The sequence below is a fragment of the Mchenga conophoros genome, linkage group LG6 (genome assembly GCF_057382185.1).
Source record: "Mchenga conophoros isolate Kocher_MC1m ecotype Shallow Benthic linkage group LG6, M_conophoros_male_GT1.1, whole genome shotgun sequence".
In the NCBI taxonomy this organism is placed as follows: Eukaryota; Metazoa; Chordata; class Actinopteri; order Cichliformes; family Cichlidae; genus Mchenga; species Mchenga conophoros.
This window is the reverse complement of record NC_140531.1, coordinates 19,225,470-19,242,087: the sequence shown is the minus strand read 5'-3', so window position 1 is coordinate 19,242,087 and position 16,618 is coordinate 19,225,470. Positions and strand designations below refer to the sequence as shown.

The 16,618-nt window shown below is 41.2% G+C and overlaps 1 protein-coding gene across 3 annotated transcripts in view; it reads left to right on the top strand.

The window, feature by feature from the left end:
* cntln (centlein, centrosomal protein) overlaps positions 1 to 16,618 on the top strand; it is a 92,555-nt gene that overhangs the window by 68,553 nt on the left and 7,384 nt on the right. For all 3 annotated transcript variants that reach the window (XM_085276650.1, XM_085276649.1, XM_085276648.1), the window contains 3 exons: positions 71 to 256; positions 5,992 to 6,189; positions 11,639 to 11,713. In XM_085276650.1, coding sequence (XP_085132776.1) covers positions 71 to 256; positions 5,992 to 6,189; positions 11,639 to 11,713 — 459 coding nt within the window. The remainder of the gene's footprint in view (positions 1 to 70; positions 257 to 5,991; positions 6,190 to 11,638; positions 11,714 to 16,618) is intronic.

Here is a 16,618-nt window from a genome sequence, read left to right as displayed (position 1 = left end):
TTTTCCCCTATAACAAAAAAAGATTGTTTGCTTTCAGCTGACCACTTCTGCATGCTCTTTTTCTTCACAGGAACAGCGCATGCATGCCCTACAGGCTCGTGTGGGAGCTGGTGAACAGGCTTTGGCTGCACTGGAACAGACAGCCACTGAGCAAATGGAGGGGTTGACCCAGCAGAGCTCCCATGCCTTGGAAAGGGTTCAGAGGCAGCTAGGCCAGGCCTACTCCCAACTGGAGCAGCTACATTCTTTTATCAAGGTACTGTGTAAAAGAATAAGGGATTAAAACCCAAAAGTCCAGAGTTTGTATACTCAAAACATCTTTCTCATCTTAAATCAGTAGCCTATGCTTTGGTGTGTTTGCAAGTTCTCTTTCTATAACTTGAATTGGAAAACTGTTGCATTTTTATTTTTCAAAAGTTTAATTTTGAGGATATGGTACAAGGATCCATGTAAATTTTTAAAAGAACTGCATCAGTGTCGCCTCTTTGTTAAAACATAGACCCGCTGGAAGCAGATGACATGAGTGTGTGCCAAATGTTGATTGGTTGACCATTGTTGCCAGTATAGAGCAGGGAGCGGTGGCGGACATCAACGGGAGCAGAATAACTGTTTTAAAAACACAGCATGGAAAGCACAGAACGTGGCTGCAGTGGACACTTTTCATTGTTTTTAACACCTGACTTCACTTCAGCTCTTCTCTGTTATGATTTTGATGTCTCTGTGGCTGGCTGGCGGACCAGCGACAGCACAAACAAGAGTGGCCCACAGACCCATTGTACCACATGTTTTGTACACAGCTTCCATCTGGCAACAGATGGTTTCTGCAGGCAGACATGCCTTCCCCGGGCTGCCAGCTGACAGTGATTGCACTACTGCTGGGCCATAAATTCCAATTCATCACCTGTATGCACAGCACCTGCAAAGGGGTCTCAACTGTGTCGCAATACTTACATTTTCTCAAAAATAAGGACTTAGGCAACAACATGAACAGAGGGGGCGATGTCTATGTCAAAACGACTGACTGAACAATTTCCCTGCATTAGTTAGGCAGAATCTCTATACAGGACAGGTCATCCACTTACTGAGCTTGGCTATTCATGTGACAAGATAACTATTTCGCATGTCTACCCTGGGATCCTATTTGATATTTAACACACTTTTCTAGTCTCTAGCACCTGCAGACTAACAAATGTTTTATGCTAGGCCAGTCATTAGCACTTCTGAGAAACAACAGAGAACAATATATCAACATAAACTGTTGATAACGTACAAATGAGTGTGCTGGATGCACACAAGGAGGAAAATATGATGGGGACCTTTTGCTTAAATATGACTAGCAAATGCATCATAATTACAAGAGAAGATTTGGTTATTAAAATCTCTTGATTATAAGAAAAGAATGAAGATAAATCTGAAGCCTTCCAGTTTTTTGCCCTTGTACATGCGTACAGTGAATAACACTGTATGCGAGTGGATTGAGTCACACTTTTATTTCTTCTGCACTGGCAACAGTCATGGCTGGGGGCATTGTGTTTTCTCAGTGTCTGTCCATCCCGCCCGTTCTCGTGAGCTCGATATATCTCTTCACTTTCACTTGGAATCGAGGATGAACCGATTACATGTTGGACGTCCAAGGTCGAGGTGTATGCAGCTGGAAAAATGTCTGCAATTATTACAGTAAACAGGATGAAGTTTCACACAGATGTTTGAAAGGATGAAAACATGACTTGATGACATTTATTATTCAAAGGTCAACGGTCACCTGCTTTCTGGAGAAACCGTTTTCTGGCCATTATTCAATTCAGTATTAACTCAGGAACAGAGGAGGAGATTGCATCAGTACACAAGTCTCGGTCAGATGCTAAATTGGTGACAATCTATGTATTTAGTTGGATTTTAAAACCTTCAACACACCAACTTAGCTGTTAATAGAACAGAATAGAATAATCCTTTAATTGTCCCACAAAGGGAAATTTGGGTGTAACAGCAGCGAGAAAGACACATATACAAACAAACAGTAAACAAGACACAGAACAGATACATACACAATTTTTACATATTTACATCAAGGACAATGGTTACCAAAAACAGAGTACTGTACCCTTATTAAATTAAATAAAATGAAATTCAGATAAGAGGATGACATGTTAACATTAACAATAGATTAATGGTGTAGGAAGAAAATCCTTCAGCACTTATTTATATAGTAATATTTATTGATCCCAGATTCAAAGATTTCAGGGCAGAGTCTGGGATCTCCATGGACTACCCCTGGTGTAATGCTTTGCTTGTGGGGAAAGATGCTTATTGTTTGTATTCAGAAGAACACCTGTCAAGGATTCAACCCAAGAACTAACTAAAACTGGTGAGCTGATTAGCAGAGCATCGTGGTATAAAACTCATACTTGTTGAAAATAAAACAAGCCACTCGAGATAGTTGAGGTTTCTATTGGACCCCTCTCTGTTCAGTTATTCTGGGCATTTTCAGCTGGAAGAATACCCACAATACCCTGCTGGAATTGGAGACCCCACTTGGCCCACAAAGGCCTCGCAAAGTTCCAAGACCAGAAAGACCGTTAACACTACCTTACTTGGCCTGACATCACCACACCCAGCTCTCCATAAGTGTCAGAAGATGGATGAATAAAACTGGAACATTGCGTCAGTGCAGGCCACCACTCTAAGAATACTGCATGCCCACTGGGAACAGGCGCCATTGTCTTTGTCTAGACCTAATCCATCACCTTGAGGTGTGTTTCAGTGTTTGTGTCAGTCTATGTGTGTGTCTGCCAGAGACTGATAAAGACTACCCATCAGTTCTGTTCAGCTGACGCCTGTCTGTCAAAGGAAGAAAGGGCTTGCCAGAGATTGATAGAGGTGCAGTATTTTTGCACACACATAAATCTCGTGCAAGATTATTGCCACAGTTCAGTTGCAATTTTGTATCGTTTTTGTCCTTACAAGCAAGAAAAACAGAATTTTTAACTTTTTCTTCCCATTTTTGCAAACTGTGATTTCTTTTACGCAGCTAAGCCTTCATCCTTTCCTCTTGTGTAAATTTACTGCCTACACACACATACACATTCGTGTAGTGCAGAAGACCTGCCTGCATGCAAAGAGAAGTTGCATCACATGCAAACGCTTGCACATATAGATGTGCATAAAAACACAGTTCATGCTTGTGTTACTGGTCTCCTCCATTCCCATAACCCTGAGCTGTTGGGGCCATTGTGGTGTTGTTGAGGATTCACATCATTGTTTGTCTCCCCCTGGCTCTTGTGATCCCCTATAAGAACACCAAGCCCTTTGATTGGACTGCCTGACGTCCGGAGGAGATTTACTCTTGTCATGTATTGATCAGGACCGGAGGGCTGCACATGTGTGTGAGAGTGTGTGTGTGTGTGTGTGTATAGATGTGTCTGTTTGTGCCTTTATGAGCTTGTTTTTTTTTTTGTTCTTTGTACCTGTGCGATTTGTGTGTGTCTGCGTGTGCCTGAGAGTGTGTGTGTGTGTGTGTGTGTGTGTGTGTGTGTGTGTGTGTGTGTGTGTGTGTATTTCTTTATTGTGTGCCAGCAAACCCTTTTGGCCCCTGTGCACGCCCCAGGCTGTAAGCACTGCTCTTGAACTGCTAAACAGTGGCCCTGCATGTAGTGACTGCTCCACAATACACAAACACAGAGGAGTTTTTTCTCTTGCAGAGTACAAAAAGTACAATTTTTGGCCAGTCATCCCTACATCCCCTATTTTTTTTTTATATAGATGTGTGTTTTTTAATTACTTTAAAATGCTGTCAGGCTCAGACATGCAGGACATCAAAACTATTCATAACAAGAGATGTGAGAGCCACATATGACTTTCATATTCTGTGAAACAGACTTCCGCAACCTCATTCAGGCTCATAGGGTATGCAATAAACTGCTAAACAGCAGTTGCTATTATCAGTGGGTAGATGATCCAACAAAATTAGAGCATTTCTCCTCTTGCTCTGTTCTTTTTATTTATAAAGGGCCCATTGTGTACTCATGTGTGTAAATGCTAATTCAGTGGTAGTTTATTATCAAAGAGGATATCTTTTAGCTGCTCATTTGATCCACATCTCCATGCCCTGATCCTCGTCCTGTCTAAATTGGCCCTCTGGCCATACTGTTTGTGGTACTCGCCAGGCTAAGACCTCTTAATAAACACACACACACACACATTTTTCCATCTGTGTATTTCAAAAGCTTGTATGTGTGAACGCTTGCATTCGCCAGTCCCAGCCATCTCTCCCAGAGTCAAAATGAGTGATAAAGTCACCCCTTAATCTCCTTCTGGATGATTCCACACACAATATTTACGGCAATTGAATTTAACCCTTGACTAATGAGTGAATGTCTATTGGGCTGTAAATATAAGAATAGGATGTCCAACTGTTAGTTAATGAGCTGCATATTCCCTAAGGCTGAATAGAGCTAAGATGACCTAAATGAACTGAAGCTGGCTTCCTTAATAACTAGTGTTTATGTCTTCTGTTCATCATCTTGAATATTTATATCCATATGAAAGTAGAAGCAATTGTGACGGCACAGAGGTACAGGGGTTAACACGGTGTTGAGACCTGCGATGTACTGGCAGCCTATCCAGTATATCACAGAGCTACTCCGCCTCTCTCCGTGTGACAGCTGGGATAGGCTCCAGCCTCCGAGCGACCCTAAATTGGATAAGCAATTAAGAGGATGGATGGATGCTTGTGAAAATAATTCACTAATGCTGCATTTTGAAGTTTAATCAAGACTTTGTCACACTGTTTTCTAGAAGTGCAACTGGTGAATCTGTACTGACACCTCACACTTTCACTTTTTAACTTTTCCCCGAAACATTTAAACTTAATTTTTTTCATTTGAATGAATTTACTACATTATGATCTTCCTTAAAGACATTCCCTTTGTATTTCTGAATGTTCAGTGTTTTGCTAATAGACCAGAAGCATTATGTCAACTGCAAGCCTTTAACTACTCTCTCAGCAGTCTCCAGCAGGGACCACTTCTAGTTTTGTAAACTGCACCTGGTGCACCTGTGTAAAATGAAAACGGAAAAGTGGAGATTTTTTGCGCAATTCAGCGCTGCTCATGTGTGATTACCAGTGTTACTTTAAAGCCCTTGAGTGCTTTCTGTGTTTGTACTTAGGTTTGTGTCGGTGTACGTGCCCCGCGCTTCTTGTTTGCCTGCTTGTGTTTTCTGCCGTCCAAGAGGAAGTTGTACTTTGTGTTTCTTTTTTATTTTGTTTTGTGTACTGCAAGTTCTCCTGTCTCTAGCTTTCCCTCATCTGACCATCTATTCCAAGGTCAGCTTTTCAGCGGGCTTACAAGGGAATGATACAGAAGATTATTGCCTCGATCAATAAGCTCAAAATGAAGCAAAGGGGAGTTTACTTTATTGACTTTCTCGTGTACAGTGGCAGTTTTAACATTTAATTGTCTCTCTGTATTTAGAGCAAACTCCCATTTAGTGCCCGACAACTGTGCCATCGCAGGCCTTCCTCGTCTCGCTTGCCTTTCACTTGGGCACCATTTGAAACAGCCCTTCGTAGCTTAATTATTAACAGTGTTATGCTGCCCTGTTGTACTGTGAGACATTCAGAAAGCAAATAAATAAATGAATGGCTGTATTTTCAGTAGCTCCCTGTCTTTCTCTCTCTGATGCATGATTCTCTGTCTGTGGAGAATTTAGCAAAACTTGGGGTGCGTTTGATATCAAAGCTCTGTTCCCTCAGCTTTCAATCGACAGGGCAACAAACCCTCAGGTCCACATTCCTACAGGGGAGCGTGAGGCGAAACCGAAGAGAATCTGAGTGTGTCAAACTCAATATTCCTCCATAATGTACTAGGCCTCTCTGGCGCATGCTTGATCAATTTCATTTATTCATCTGCCAGGCAGAGCTATCCTCTTGTTTTTCTACATCCATTTCATCATCCTCTTCTTTTTTTATTCCTTTTTCTCCTCCCCCTTCAGGCCCTGGCCAGTGAAATACTTTTAGACGTTCAAGAGGTCAAGCAGCAGTTGATGAAGAGGAGGAGGTTGAGGCAGGCCAACTCTGTGGCAGCAAAGGGCGGCCTCTCAGCCAAGTCTATGATCAAAGCCAAGTCCATTGCTGCCTCCATCCTCAATATGTCAGAGAATGATCTCGCAGACATAATGGAAACTGATCAGGTAAGCCCAGGAGACTGTGTTCACGATTATATAGAAATTCTAAGTTAAAGAATTATATCAAGTTTAGGATTGATTAAGCCCAGGGCATTCAGCATACCTGTGATAGATTTTTTTTAATGCTGTAAAATTTTGAAACATCCTCAAAGTTTTTTTTGTTTCTGTGCATGTGCACTATGGATTGGCAAGGACAGTATGGCATTAATATTGGCTTTGGCTTTGGGTATCTTCTTTGTCAAGTAAAGCAAAATTAGTGTCAAAGAGCTACTTTGCTCTGTCTGCTGGGAACAGAAACTATAGATTGGCATCAGTCTGGAAAGAAGGAAAGAGGAGAGAAGTAGGTGCCATCTCATTTCATTTCATTGTCCAACAGTGTTTAACCTTCCTGGAAATGTCTGCTTGTGTCTGACCTCCTCTCATTGATGCGTAGATAGAGCAAGTAAGCAATCCTGGAGAACTTTTTAAAAAATGCGCAGAGGCATGTCACTAATAAGTTGGGAAGTAACAGTGCCAAAGCGAAGACTCCATGTTTAAAGTGAGTGTTCAATCCAGGCAAGATCAAAAACCTGTCAACTCCTGCAGCACATATCAACTTGATATAAGATTTAATAATGGCACAAGCTGAGTGCGTACAACTTTTTACCCCTCCTTTCAGGTAAAAGCAGTCATTGAACAGAAAATTCCTTGTTATTGAGTGTTGTCGGTTTTCAGAAGTCTTCCAGACTCTTTTACAACTTGGTGGGCCATCGCTCCACCATAGATCACACCCAGCCATGTCATCAATTAGCAGCCCTATGTTACAATCAGCCTCACATCCCTGGGGACTTCCTCCCATCTATCACAAGATGAGAGAGGGCGCAGCAGACACTTACTCACACTTGAAACCAATTTTAGCCCTTTGCTGCACAGCTCCACCCAAGAGATGAAAGGGAACAGTTTCTCACTTGACAAACAGTCCCTTTCACCAAAGCTTTAACCTCTGTTGGTAAAATCACTCTTTTTCTCTTCACCACCTGTTTTCTTCCACTGCATTTTATTAGTGATGGTTTATTAGAATCTACTTGGTGCCTTAACACTGGTTTGTTTACCCCTTGTGTCTGTGTTTATTAAAGGATGTAAAAGGTTAAAACTTTTTTACTGTTAAAATTCAAAAGAAAGACTACAGTATAATGTAGTCTGTTGTTCACTTGGGATAGCAGGTACGGTTGCTGGAAAAAAGTTTGTGAACCCTTTCTGTTTAAATATGGCCCAAATAACCATCCAGTCTCATTCCCTTTTAACTCATAAAACTAGACAAAGACAGCCCCATTAAAGAGATGAAAAGAAACTATTAGACTCAGGAAAAAGGTGCCCAATATTATATTTGAAAAATTACACAGATCTCAGGAATTTGTAGGCTGTAATGATAATCGGGTGTTTCTATTTAAAGAACAGGGAGTTGTTGTTTATGTTTATCATGCTACAAAATGATCTTTAAATAGGGACATAAGAAATCCATAACCGGGCTGCCTTTGTGCAAATGAATTCAACACCACCAGGAGTGGTTGACCAACAAATCATTCCAAGAGGAAGCCTTGTAACAGTCTAGGAGGTCACAAAGGACCCCAGGGTAACTTCTAAGCAACTAAATGCCTCATTAGTTCAACATTGGTTCATAAAAGAGTTCATGAGTGTACCGCCAAGAGAACTCTAAACAGTAATGATGTGCATGACAGGGCTTCAAGGAAAAGGTAACCATTCTCAGTCTAAATATTTTGTTCGCCTGCCAGAAAGCTGGTTTCCCAATGTTTTCTAGAAAGATGAGGCCAAAATAGAAGTTATTTAAATGCGAATGATGTTCAGAGAGAAGAAAATGCAGAATTCCAATGTAACCTCTGAAATGTGGCGATTGTGGTTTGGACCTGCTTCACTGCATCTGGGCCAGGATGGCAGAACATCATTTATGGAGCGATGAGTTTTGAAATAAATCAGCAAATTTTAAAGGAAAATGTCAGGACATCTAAATCTCAAGAGAAAGTGGGTCATGCAGGAAGACAGCAGCCGCTCGGCACACAAGTCATCCCAGCAAAGAATAGCCAAAAAAGAATAAATATGATTTTTGGATTGAACATGTCAAAGTTCCGTCTTTTATTGAACAGAACCTCATGTAGAAAGTTCATTTGGGCAAACGTGAGCGAGGCAATGAGCAAAAGTTCCTCCAAGCTATTGTTCAAGAATGATCAGGATTTTTGTTTCTGTTTTTCCACTTCTTGGAAAATTGGACTCGGTTATACAGAAAATCAGAAACTAGCAAAGTGTTCACAAACCTTTTCCTTCAGCTGTAAGCAAAATATATGCAGAAGATTCCTAACAGCTTGTGGTTATTAAAAAAAAATCACTCTATCTCATTATCCACAATCTGGACTCACTTATATATGTGACAAAGTACTGACTCATGATTTTTTCTTTAGCATTTTGTACAAGCAAATGTTATTTGTTTCTGAAATATGCCCCTCACTCAGTAAACTCTGAGCAGCGTGTCCACAATCTTTTTCGATTGTGAGTTACTCATTGAGCTTGAGGACTGACACGATGTTACTGTATCAGGATGTCCCAGCAGTGTTCAACAAGTCCAACACATAGCAAGTTTATTCATTTATTCATTTAGTTTTGCGATACCAGTGAGCTGAATGAAAGTTCAGGCTCTGTGGGATTGTTTTTACTTCTCTTTTTTTACTTTTAAATGAGAACGCTGCATTGCCAACAGTTACTTTCTTTTAGTTTGATGTCTCTTGTCAACAATATTTCTAGAAGTTTTCAGCTTTGGAGGGCACTAGTACTTGGTTTTGAAATCGATACATTTTTGAATTTCAAGTGTTTCAAATTGTTTAAGTGAATTATTCCTGGTTCTATTTACAATTTCAGGGGATTTGGGGAATAGATGGCCTTCTTGTAATGACCATCATCTTTTCCTATTCTTAGTCATTTTCTGTTCTCTAGAGAAATAATCTTTGTTCACTTGTTTCTGCCTTAAAATTGTCAGTGAGCGCATTCGTCACTGTATACACAAATGCGAGTTTTAACTCGGCTGTGCAAAGAAGACACATAAATAACGAAGATGGAGAAATGCTCAGTTCAGATGGACTAAGGTGAGCTGAAAAAAACTCTCAAAATCTAAATCTGAGCTAAAAACCGTCTGGCTTGTTATCACTACAAAAGCCAGCACCTTTGATTGTATGGGAGCACATTAGTGCCAATGGAATGGGGGGACTTGCACGTCTGCAAAGAACCCATTATTACTAAACATTATCTACAAGTTTTGGAGTGCATATAACTGCTCTTGAATGAAGACTTTGCATGTTTTCAATGAGAAAATGCCAATCTAGTCAGTGATAAACCTGTCACCCATACAAAGCATTTAGCTCATTATGTATCAAGGAATTCCCTGAGCTTTAAACATCAATTTTAAAATCAGCATATCAGCAAAATGTCTAGGTGTTATTGTACTGATTCTGTTATATAATATGTAGGGCTTGAGTAACGTGCAAATCATACAGTTTATACAGCATCCCATCTTTAGGAATGTTGTTTTTCATTTATTAATTAATATCAATATTCACTGCTTTGCTTCTTTGCTACACATAATTAAATGAAACACACTTATTCCACGCATATTTACACACTGCTGTCATCCTCAACACTCTTACTGTCCACTATCCAGTTCATGTGTGCAACAGAGCCGCAGAAAGGCCCGAGCAGCTCCACGCTCCCTTGGCAACTTGTTGTGGAGTTAATGATCCAGATGTAATAAAGCTATAATTGCCAGGCCAGTTTGTTTTGCACCTGATATTGGATGGAGGGTCAGTGCTTTGTTATGTATTTATCAAGGGCCAGCAAGCGCCCACACATTTACACGCAAACACTTTCACACAGTGCATACATGCGTTTTACACACAGTGTTCACCTATTTTGTGAGATGTTTTAAGACAGCACTCACAAAAGGCTTTCTTTTTTTCTCAGTAATATAAACACACAAACACACACACTTGTTATGACCTTGCTTTCGATGTAGGTCTCTGTTTCCCAAGCATCATTCACTAATTAGGCAAAACAAGCACTATCACCAGAGACCTTATATAGGGTACCAAACAGCTGGGGATCAACAGGAAGAGATACAGACTTGCAGACTGTTGTCATACATCCTGTGGTATGTGAATGCTCCCAGCCATCATGTCAAGGTTAGTGGGATAAAGTGTGCAGTGAAATGAAACATGTCCAGTACTAAAATATATCCTTCCAGTGCTTCCAGTAAGACAAAAACAAGGCAAGCTGCTTTGTTAAAGGAAAGCCTTGATTATCGTGAATACATAATTAAACAAAGGGCCAGCAAATACAACAGTGAAAACATCCTTTAATATACAGATAGATTTTCTGTTATCTTCCATGGTTCAGGATTTTTGTATTTATTTGTCTAAATTTAGAGGATATTTGTAATTTAATTGTCTATAGCAATGATGTCAAATGTAAGACCCAGGGGCCTTAATTGGCCCAGCCTCCTTGATGGCTTTGGAAAATATAGAGGACATACATTTTTTTAGATTTTCCTGTTGATAAAGACCTCTCCCATAGCCCTTCATACTACACCAAAGTAGTTAAGTAATAAATAAAAAAATACATGATTTAAAAAGTATAAATACAGAAAAGCAGCCAGCTAGCAGAACTTCTGTAATTTGACACATTTATCAAGTAGAAAAACTGAAAAACGATTGAAATTGCATGGATTCCCTTTAGTCTTTGTATAATGTAATGTGCTTTATTAGTACACAGTACATAAAGCTGAATTTATGAAAGCTTTATTTAATTAATACTGTAATTACATTGAAAGAAGAAGTAAAAAGTGGACACATAGAATTAAGATAACTCCAACTCACATGAAACGGTTTTGTACCTGTTAGAGCCATTGTGTCACTGCAGGGACGTTTTCAAACCCACACACACACGCACTCAGACTTTTCTCCTCCTGCTCTTCCTCTTGTATCCCTGCGAGCCAACACAAGTCGCGTCACATCTTGTCCAGTGCCACTTTGGATTTGAAGTGAAGAGGAAGCATAGGTAGCTCAGGAGTACGTGCTCATGGCCATGTAGTTCCGTTTCACCATGTTCATTAGCACTGCCACTCTCTTAGGTCTTTACACATGAGTAGTATGCAGAGGCATTCTGGGATACCTTGCAATAGTCTCCACAATGCTTCTTAAAGGTCCTAACTGGTGCAACTGGTGCTACATTTCTGTCCTTTGGCAACAAATGTGTTTCTTTGTAGAAACATTATACCTCAATAATGTCTGACGTGACATTTTATACAAAATGTAAATATTCCTACAATTTAATGAAGGTTGTCGCTCAACACTTTTGATTCCTTGTCCTATGATCTCTAAAAGAAAACACTGCTGAGAATCTCCTTTTGTGTTTACAGGGGACGGCAGATTGCTCAGAGTATCCCAGAGATCAGCAGTGGCTAGCCCATGTAAACCACATTCTCCAGCAGAAGGTCAGTCTCACCTACTTGCAGTAATGATCACATAACTTGTTCCTGCTTAGGCAGTGCAATAGTCACAAAATAATATATTTTTGTTTTAATGTGCAAAAACACAAACGCTTGCTTTAGTCCCACTAAGATTTTAATTACCAGTCACACTTTAATCTGTTTACTTTATATAAGTAATTCGTGGTTACTGCACAGTTACTACTGTGTTCGAATAAGTCATTACCTGCAGTCCAGGTAGGCCTATTTTCAGTATTGGTTGCACAGGGAATTAAAAAGACATTGCAGAAATGTACTTGCTAATATGGTCTAACATAACAAACAAGTGCATGATTTATTTCAACAGAAAGGCAATTATGTATTTTCCCAACCAAAGCAAGTTTGTTTTCCAGCCAGCTATCAATCCATTTCCTTAACCCCTTATCTAATTCATGATCACTAAGGGGCTGTATCCCAGCTGACACTGGGCAACAGGTAGTACTAGTAGTAATTATTTAGTTATTATTTGCAAGAGCTTGTTTTATCAGTGGGGTTAGGTTAACTAGTGATTCAAAATTGTGCATAGGTGTGAATGTGAGTGTGAATGGGTGTGTGTGTGCGTTGGCAGTGTGATAAATTGGTGGCCTGTCCAGATGTACCCTGCCCCTCGTCCTATGGTGGTTCCAGCCCCCCGCCACCCTGAATTGGATGGCTGGCTGGATGGACTGCGTCTCCATGTTCATGAGTTTCATGGATGGATCGGATTGGATGAGATAACAGAGAACCTAAAAAAAAACATGCATTCATGCTGTAAGTTGCTGTTGACCTACAGTAAGTTGAGCTTTCTTTGCCATACTGAAGCAGGAAATTCTATCAAATATATGTAATATCTGGTCCTAGCTTACTTTGTTACTATGTAGTTGTTTGGGATAAATCAGCAGCAGCAGCAGTGAGAGGAAAAGGAAACAACAAATGCTCGTTTAAAGACACCCAAAGAGTGAGCAGGATGATTTCGCTGTAAAAATTCCTCTCTTCCAAACATCACAGATGTTCTGTTTAGAATTTTTGAGTTTTGATAAAAACTTAGGGTATTTTTTTAAACATGTAATATGTTCACTGTGTAAGAGATTCAAAGAGTTTCATTTCATTTGTGCGTCATAGATGTTGCTTCATTTTTGTTTGTTTTTAATAAAAGCTGTGTCAGATAATTAGAGATATCCAGGCCCTCAGGTGTGTCCAAACCTTTGGCTGGCACTGTATATGTTTTTGAACAATGAAGAAATCTATTTATTTATTGACTAAGGCATTTTATTTATTTATCTATGATTAAGTGGATGTTTTGGTGTCTACGTTACAGTTTGGTTTAGCCAAATGTGGCTTTGTTACTTGTCAGTCTTCAATGCTTGAAAAACAAAAATTGGCCACCAAATACAGTAAGTGGAGGATTTTTTTCCCACCCCAACGATCCTGCTCAGCCTCTGAAAAAAAAAGACAATAATGCAAAAGATAAACAAAGAAAAGCAACTAGATTGTGGCTGTGTTGGAGTCTTTGTGTGCACACAGCCAGTCATCTGTGAGTGCTCTGCTGGAGCTTTGCTCGAGTGCTGTCAACGTCTGCTCGCTGTGATATGTGTATGATTGAGAGTGTCGAGTATGTGTGTGTGTCTTGTCTGTGTTCTTGTCAGCGGCTGCCGCAGGCACTCATGCGTCGCCTCCGCACCACGACACACACCAGACACTGTTCTCTTGTTCCCCAGATCTTCTTCTGACCTTTCCACCTTCCTCTCCCCCTCCCACACTAACACACACACAACACTCTACTGAATCCATGTTTTTCCCTTCTAGCTGGACAGCTCTCAGTCCCTGCTCTCTCTCTGCCATCCTCCACTGTCCCGCATTCTTCACTCTCTCTCTCTCTCTCTCTCTCTCTCTGGCTCAGACCCCGAGGCAGCTTGTTAGTGGGGAACTAAATATTGATTTGGCGGGCCTGTCGATGCCGGGAGAATGAGCTAGTGTCCACCAGAGACCTCGGCACCGGCAGCCTGCTATCGACGTTTTCCGTGGGCAGAACAGGGATGGTGGGGGGGGGCTGGAGTTGGTGTGCAGAGTGGAGGAGGAGAAAAGCGGAGTATGACAAGGCTGAGACTCGCCCCCAGGTCCCTGTGGGGACCACTGGGACCACCGCAGTCATCCCCCTTCACTGAAACAGACTTTTTCTATCCCCTTTCAAGTCCATCTTGTTCTGTTTTTTTTTTTTTTTTTGGTTTTTTTGCTGTTTGTTTATTTTATTTTTCTTCTCGGCTCGATCATGCAGTTTCTTCTCGCTGTCTGGTTTTTAAAAGCGTATTGTCATATTAAGTGGACACCAGGCTCTGTCTTTGCCTTTCTCTTTCATATTTCTATATTTTTTGGGGCAGCTGGTGGGACATCTTGCATGCCAAAAGATCAGGTTTTTTCATAAGCTTAATTTATGTGTTTAAGACCGCTGTGATATCGGACCTACACTAAGTGAAAGCTGCTGCAGAGAAGCCAACATTTTCTAGTGAGTGCATACACTTCAAGAACTCCAGTAAAGTACCCGCTTGGTTTTTCGACTCTCTGTCATAGCTTATGAAAGGCTCACCAAGCAGAACATCTGTGAAGTGGAATGGCCTGGGCTGTCACCCTGTCTGTGACACTAATAACACACTCCCCTAATAGCGATATGATCTTACCCGGAGCAGTACTCATACACACTTCCTCGAATAAAAAGACACAGAGACAGAAATAGACCCAGTGAAAGGAAAGATGAGAGAGATCCATGTCCTTAACTGGCTGGCTGTCACCAGAAGAGGATGAGGATATGTCCATCTGTGTGTGTGTGTGTGTGTGTGTGTGTGTGTGTGTGTGTGTGTGTGTGTGTGTGTGTGTGTGTGTGTGTGTGTGTGTGTGCACCACACTCACGACAGCCTCATCTTGTCACTGTCAGTGCTTAATGGAGCTGCCAGTGGGACAGCACTTTATTATCTCAGTGGCCCTGTCAATGGCAAACCCATCACTCATTCTGTGTGTGTGTGTGTGTGTGTGTGTGTGTGGATACGACGATAGGTACCTATGTGTGCGTCTTTGTCTGTGTGTGGGCCATTGTTTACAATCACTGTCATGCACTGCCACATGTCAACATAACAAGAAAGAGAGGTGTTGGCAGTACGCTAACAAACTCTGTGTTGCTGACCTGATGATATGTGATGGTGTATGTGTTGAGGTAACTGCTCCCTTCATGCCATAGAAGTGCCATAGATTTCTGGAGCCCCCTCACCCCTGCCCCACATGTCCACTCAAAACAAAATGAAACATTGCGTTCATTTTCTCGTCTCTCACCTCCACTGGTGAGTTAATGAAATCAAACCCTGCGCCTCTCAGTAGAGAGCCACCGTAAGCGGCGCTCCATAGCCAGAATCAAGGGACGATGCTGTCTAATAATCATGAGCAGGCCAGGGGGTGTGCTATATGGCTCCAGCTCAACCTACCATGAATAAGGCCAGCGGTGAAGATGGAGTGTCCATGTGGGCCATGGGGTCCAGGTACCGACCCGGGGAAGCATTGATTTAATTGCCTTTGGTTTATTTGTGGAGTCCTAATTATTGACTGGAGGTAGAATTTAATGGACCAAGTCTTTATGAAGACAGGGAAATGACTGCCTTCTGCTGCTGGCCAATAATGAACAGGAGCAGCATGTGCATGCAAGCGTGTGCACATGCACGCAAGCACACACGTTCCCTCCAGATCATTTTTCAGACTCATTTTGTATACACACACACCTATCTGAAGCCTCATGACAGCATAATAACATTTAAAAAGTCATTGACTCTGTTGATTTCTTTATGAGAGGACAGTGGTTTGGTTTACTGGTATGGGGTGGCGCTGAGGGCCTGCTAATATTTACCTCACAATCACACCCAAGGGAGACGTACAAGCATCACTTCTTATCAGCCTCCGAGCTATAACAAGCAGGTGAACATTACATTAAGACAGTGGTAGAGACAAGCCAGACCAATCAGGACTGGACTTGTTATAAAACATCAAAGGCGTTTATGGGTGGTCTCTAAGGCTGAAATAATTCCTGTAATTTCAAACCTGTATCAAACTTTCGGGAGGGTTTCCTGTAGCCCATTTCTACAGTGGTAAATAGCATTAAATAGCACTTTTTTCATGTCACTTCTTATAAAGGCTTCACACTATATTGGTATTTCTATGAGGTGTTACATCATTAACCCTTGGTTTTAAAAATATCTATGGCTCTGTTTCCATGCACTCTGAAACTTTTCTGTTGTTGGTGGTGCTGTGAGAGTGAGGAGCAGTGTGTTGTGTTGTGTGGCTCATTATGCCTCTGTAATGACAAGGAACAGCCCTTAGTCCCACACTTCTCTCTGAAGGAAAGTGGCTCTAATTAAGCTCCAATTAATGACTGAGCTAATTAAATCAGACACTCTTTTTGGTCCCTGTAAGTATGTTTGTATGTGTGTGGAGGGGACTTGAGTTGAGACTTTGTACTGTAAATGTGTCACTGAAACAGTGAAGGGTTCCCAGGAGGAGACTAATATTATTGTTGTTAGTATCAGAGTGCTCTGTGAGTTTTCTGGCCTATTCAGCCTGCGTTTCAGATAAAAAGAAACTGCAGATGCAGCTTCTTGCTGATGTTCCTTAGCCATTAATGGGTTGGGTGATTAAAGCTGTTGAATTTGCACTACATGAACAACAAGTATTGGGCCACATCTCTTAATCTTTGAGTTCACGTGTTACCGAGCAAGTAGCCATACAGTCACGAAACATTTGTGGAAAGAATGGGTCATTTTCAATAACATCTCAATCTCATTCAGTAACTGCACAGTTCCATAATTCATCCGGCATTAACATCAGCACAAAACTGCGTGCCGGGAATTTTGTGGCATG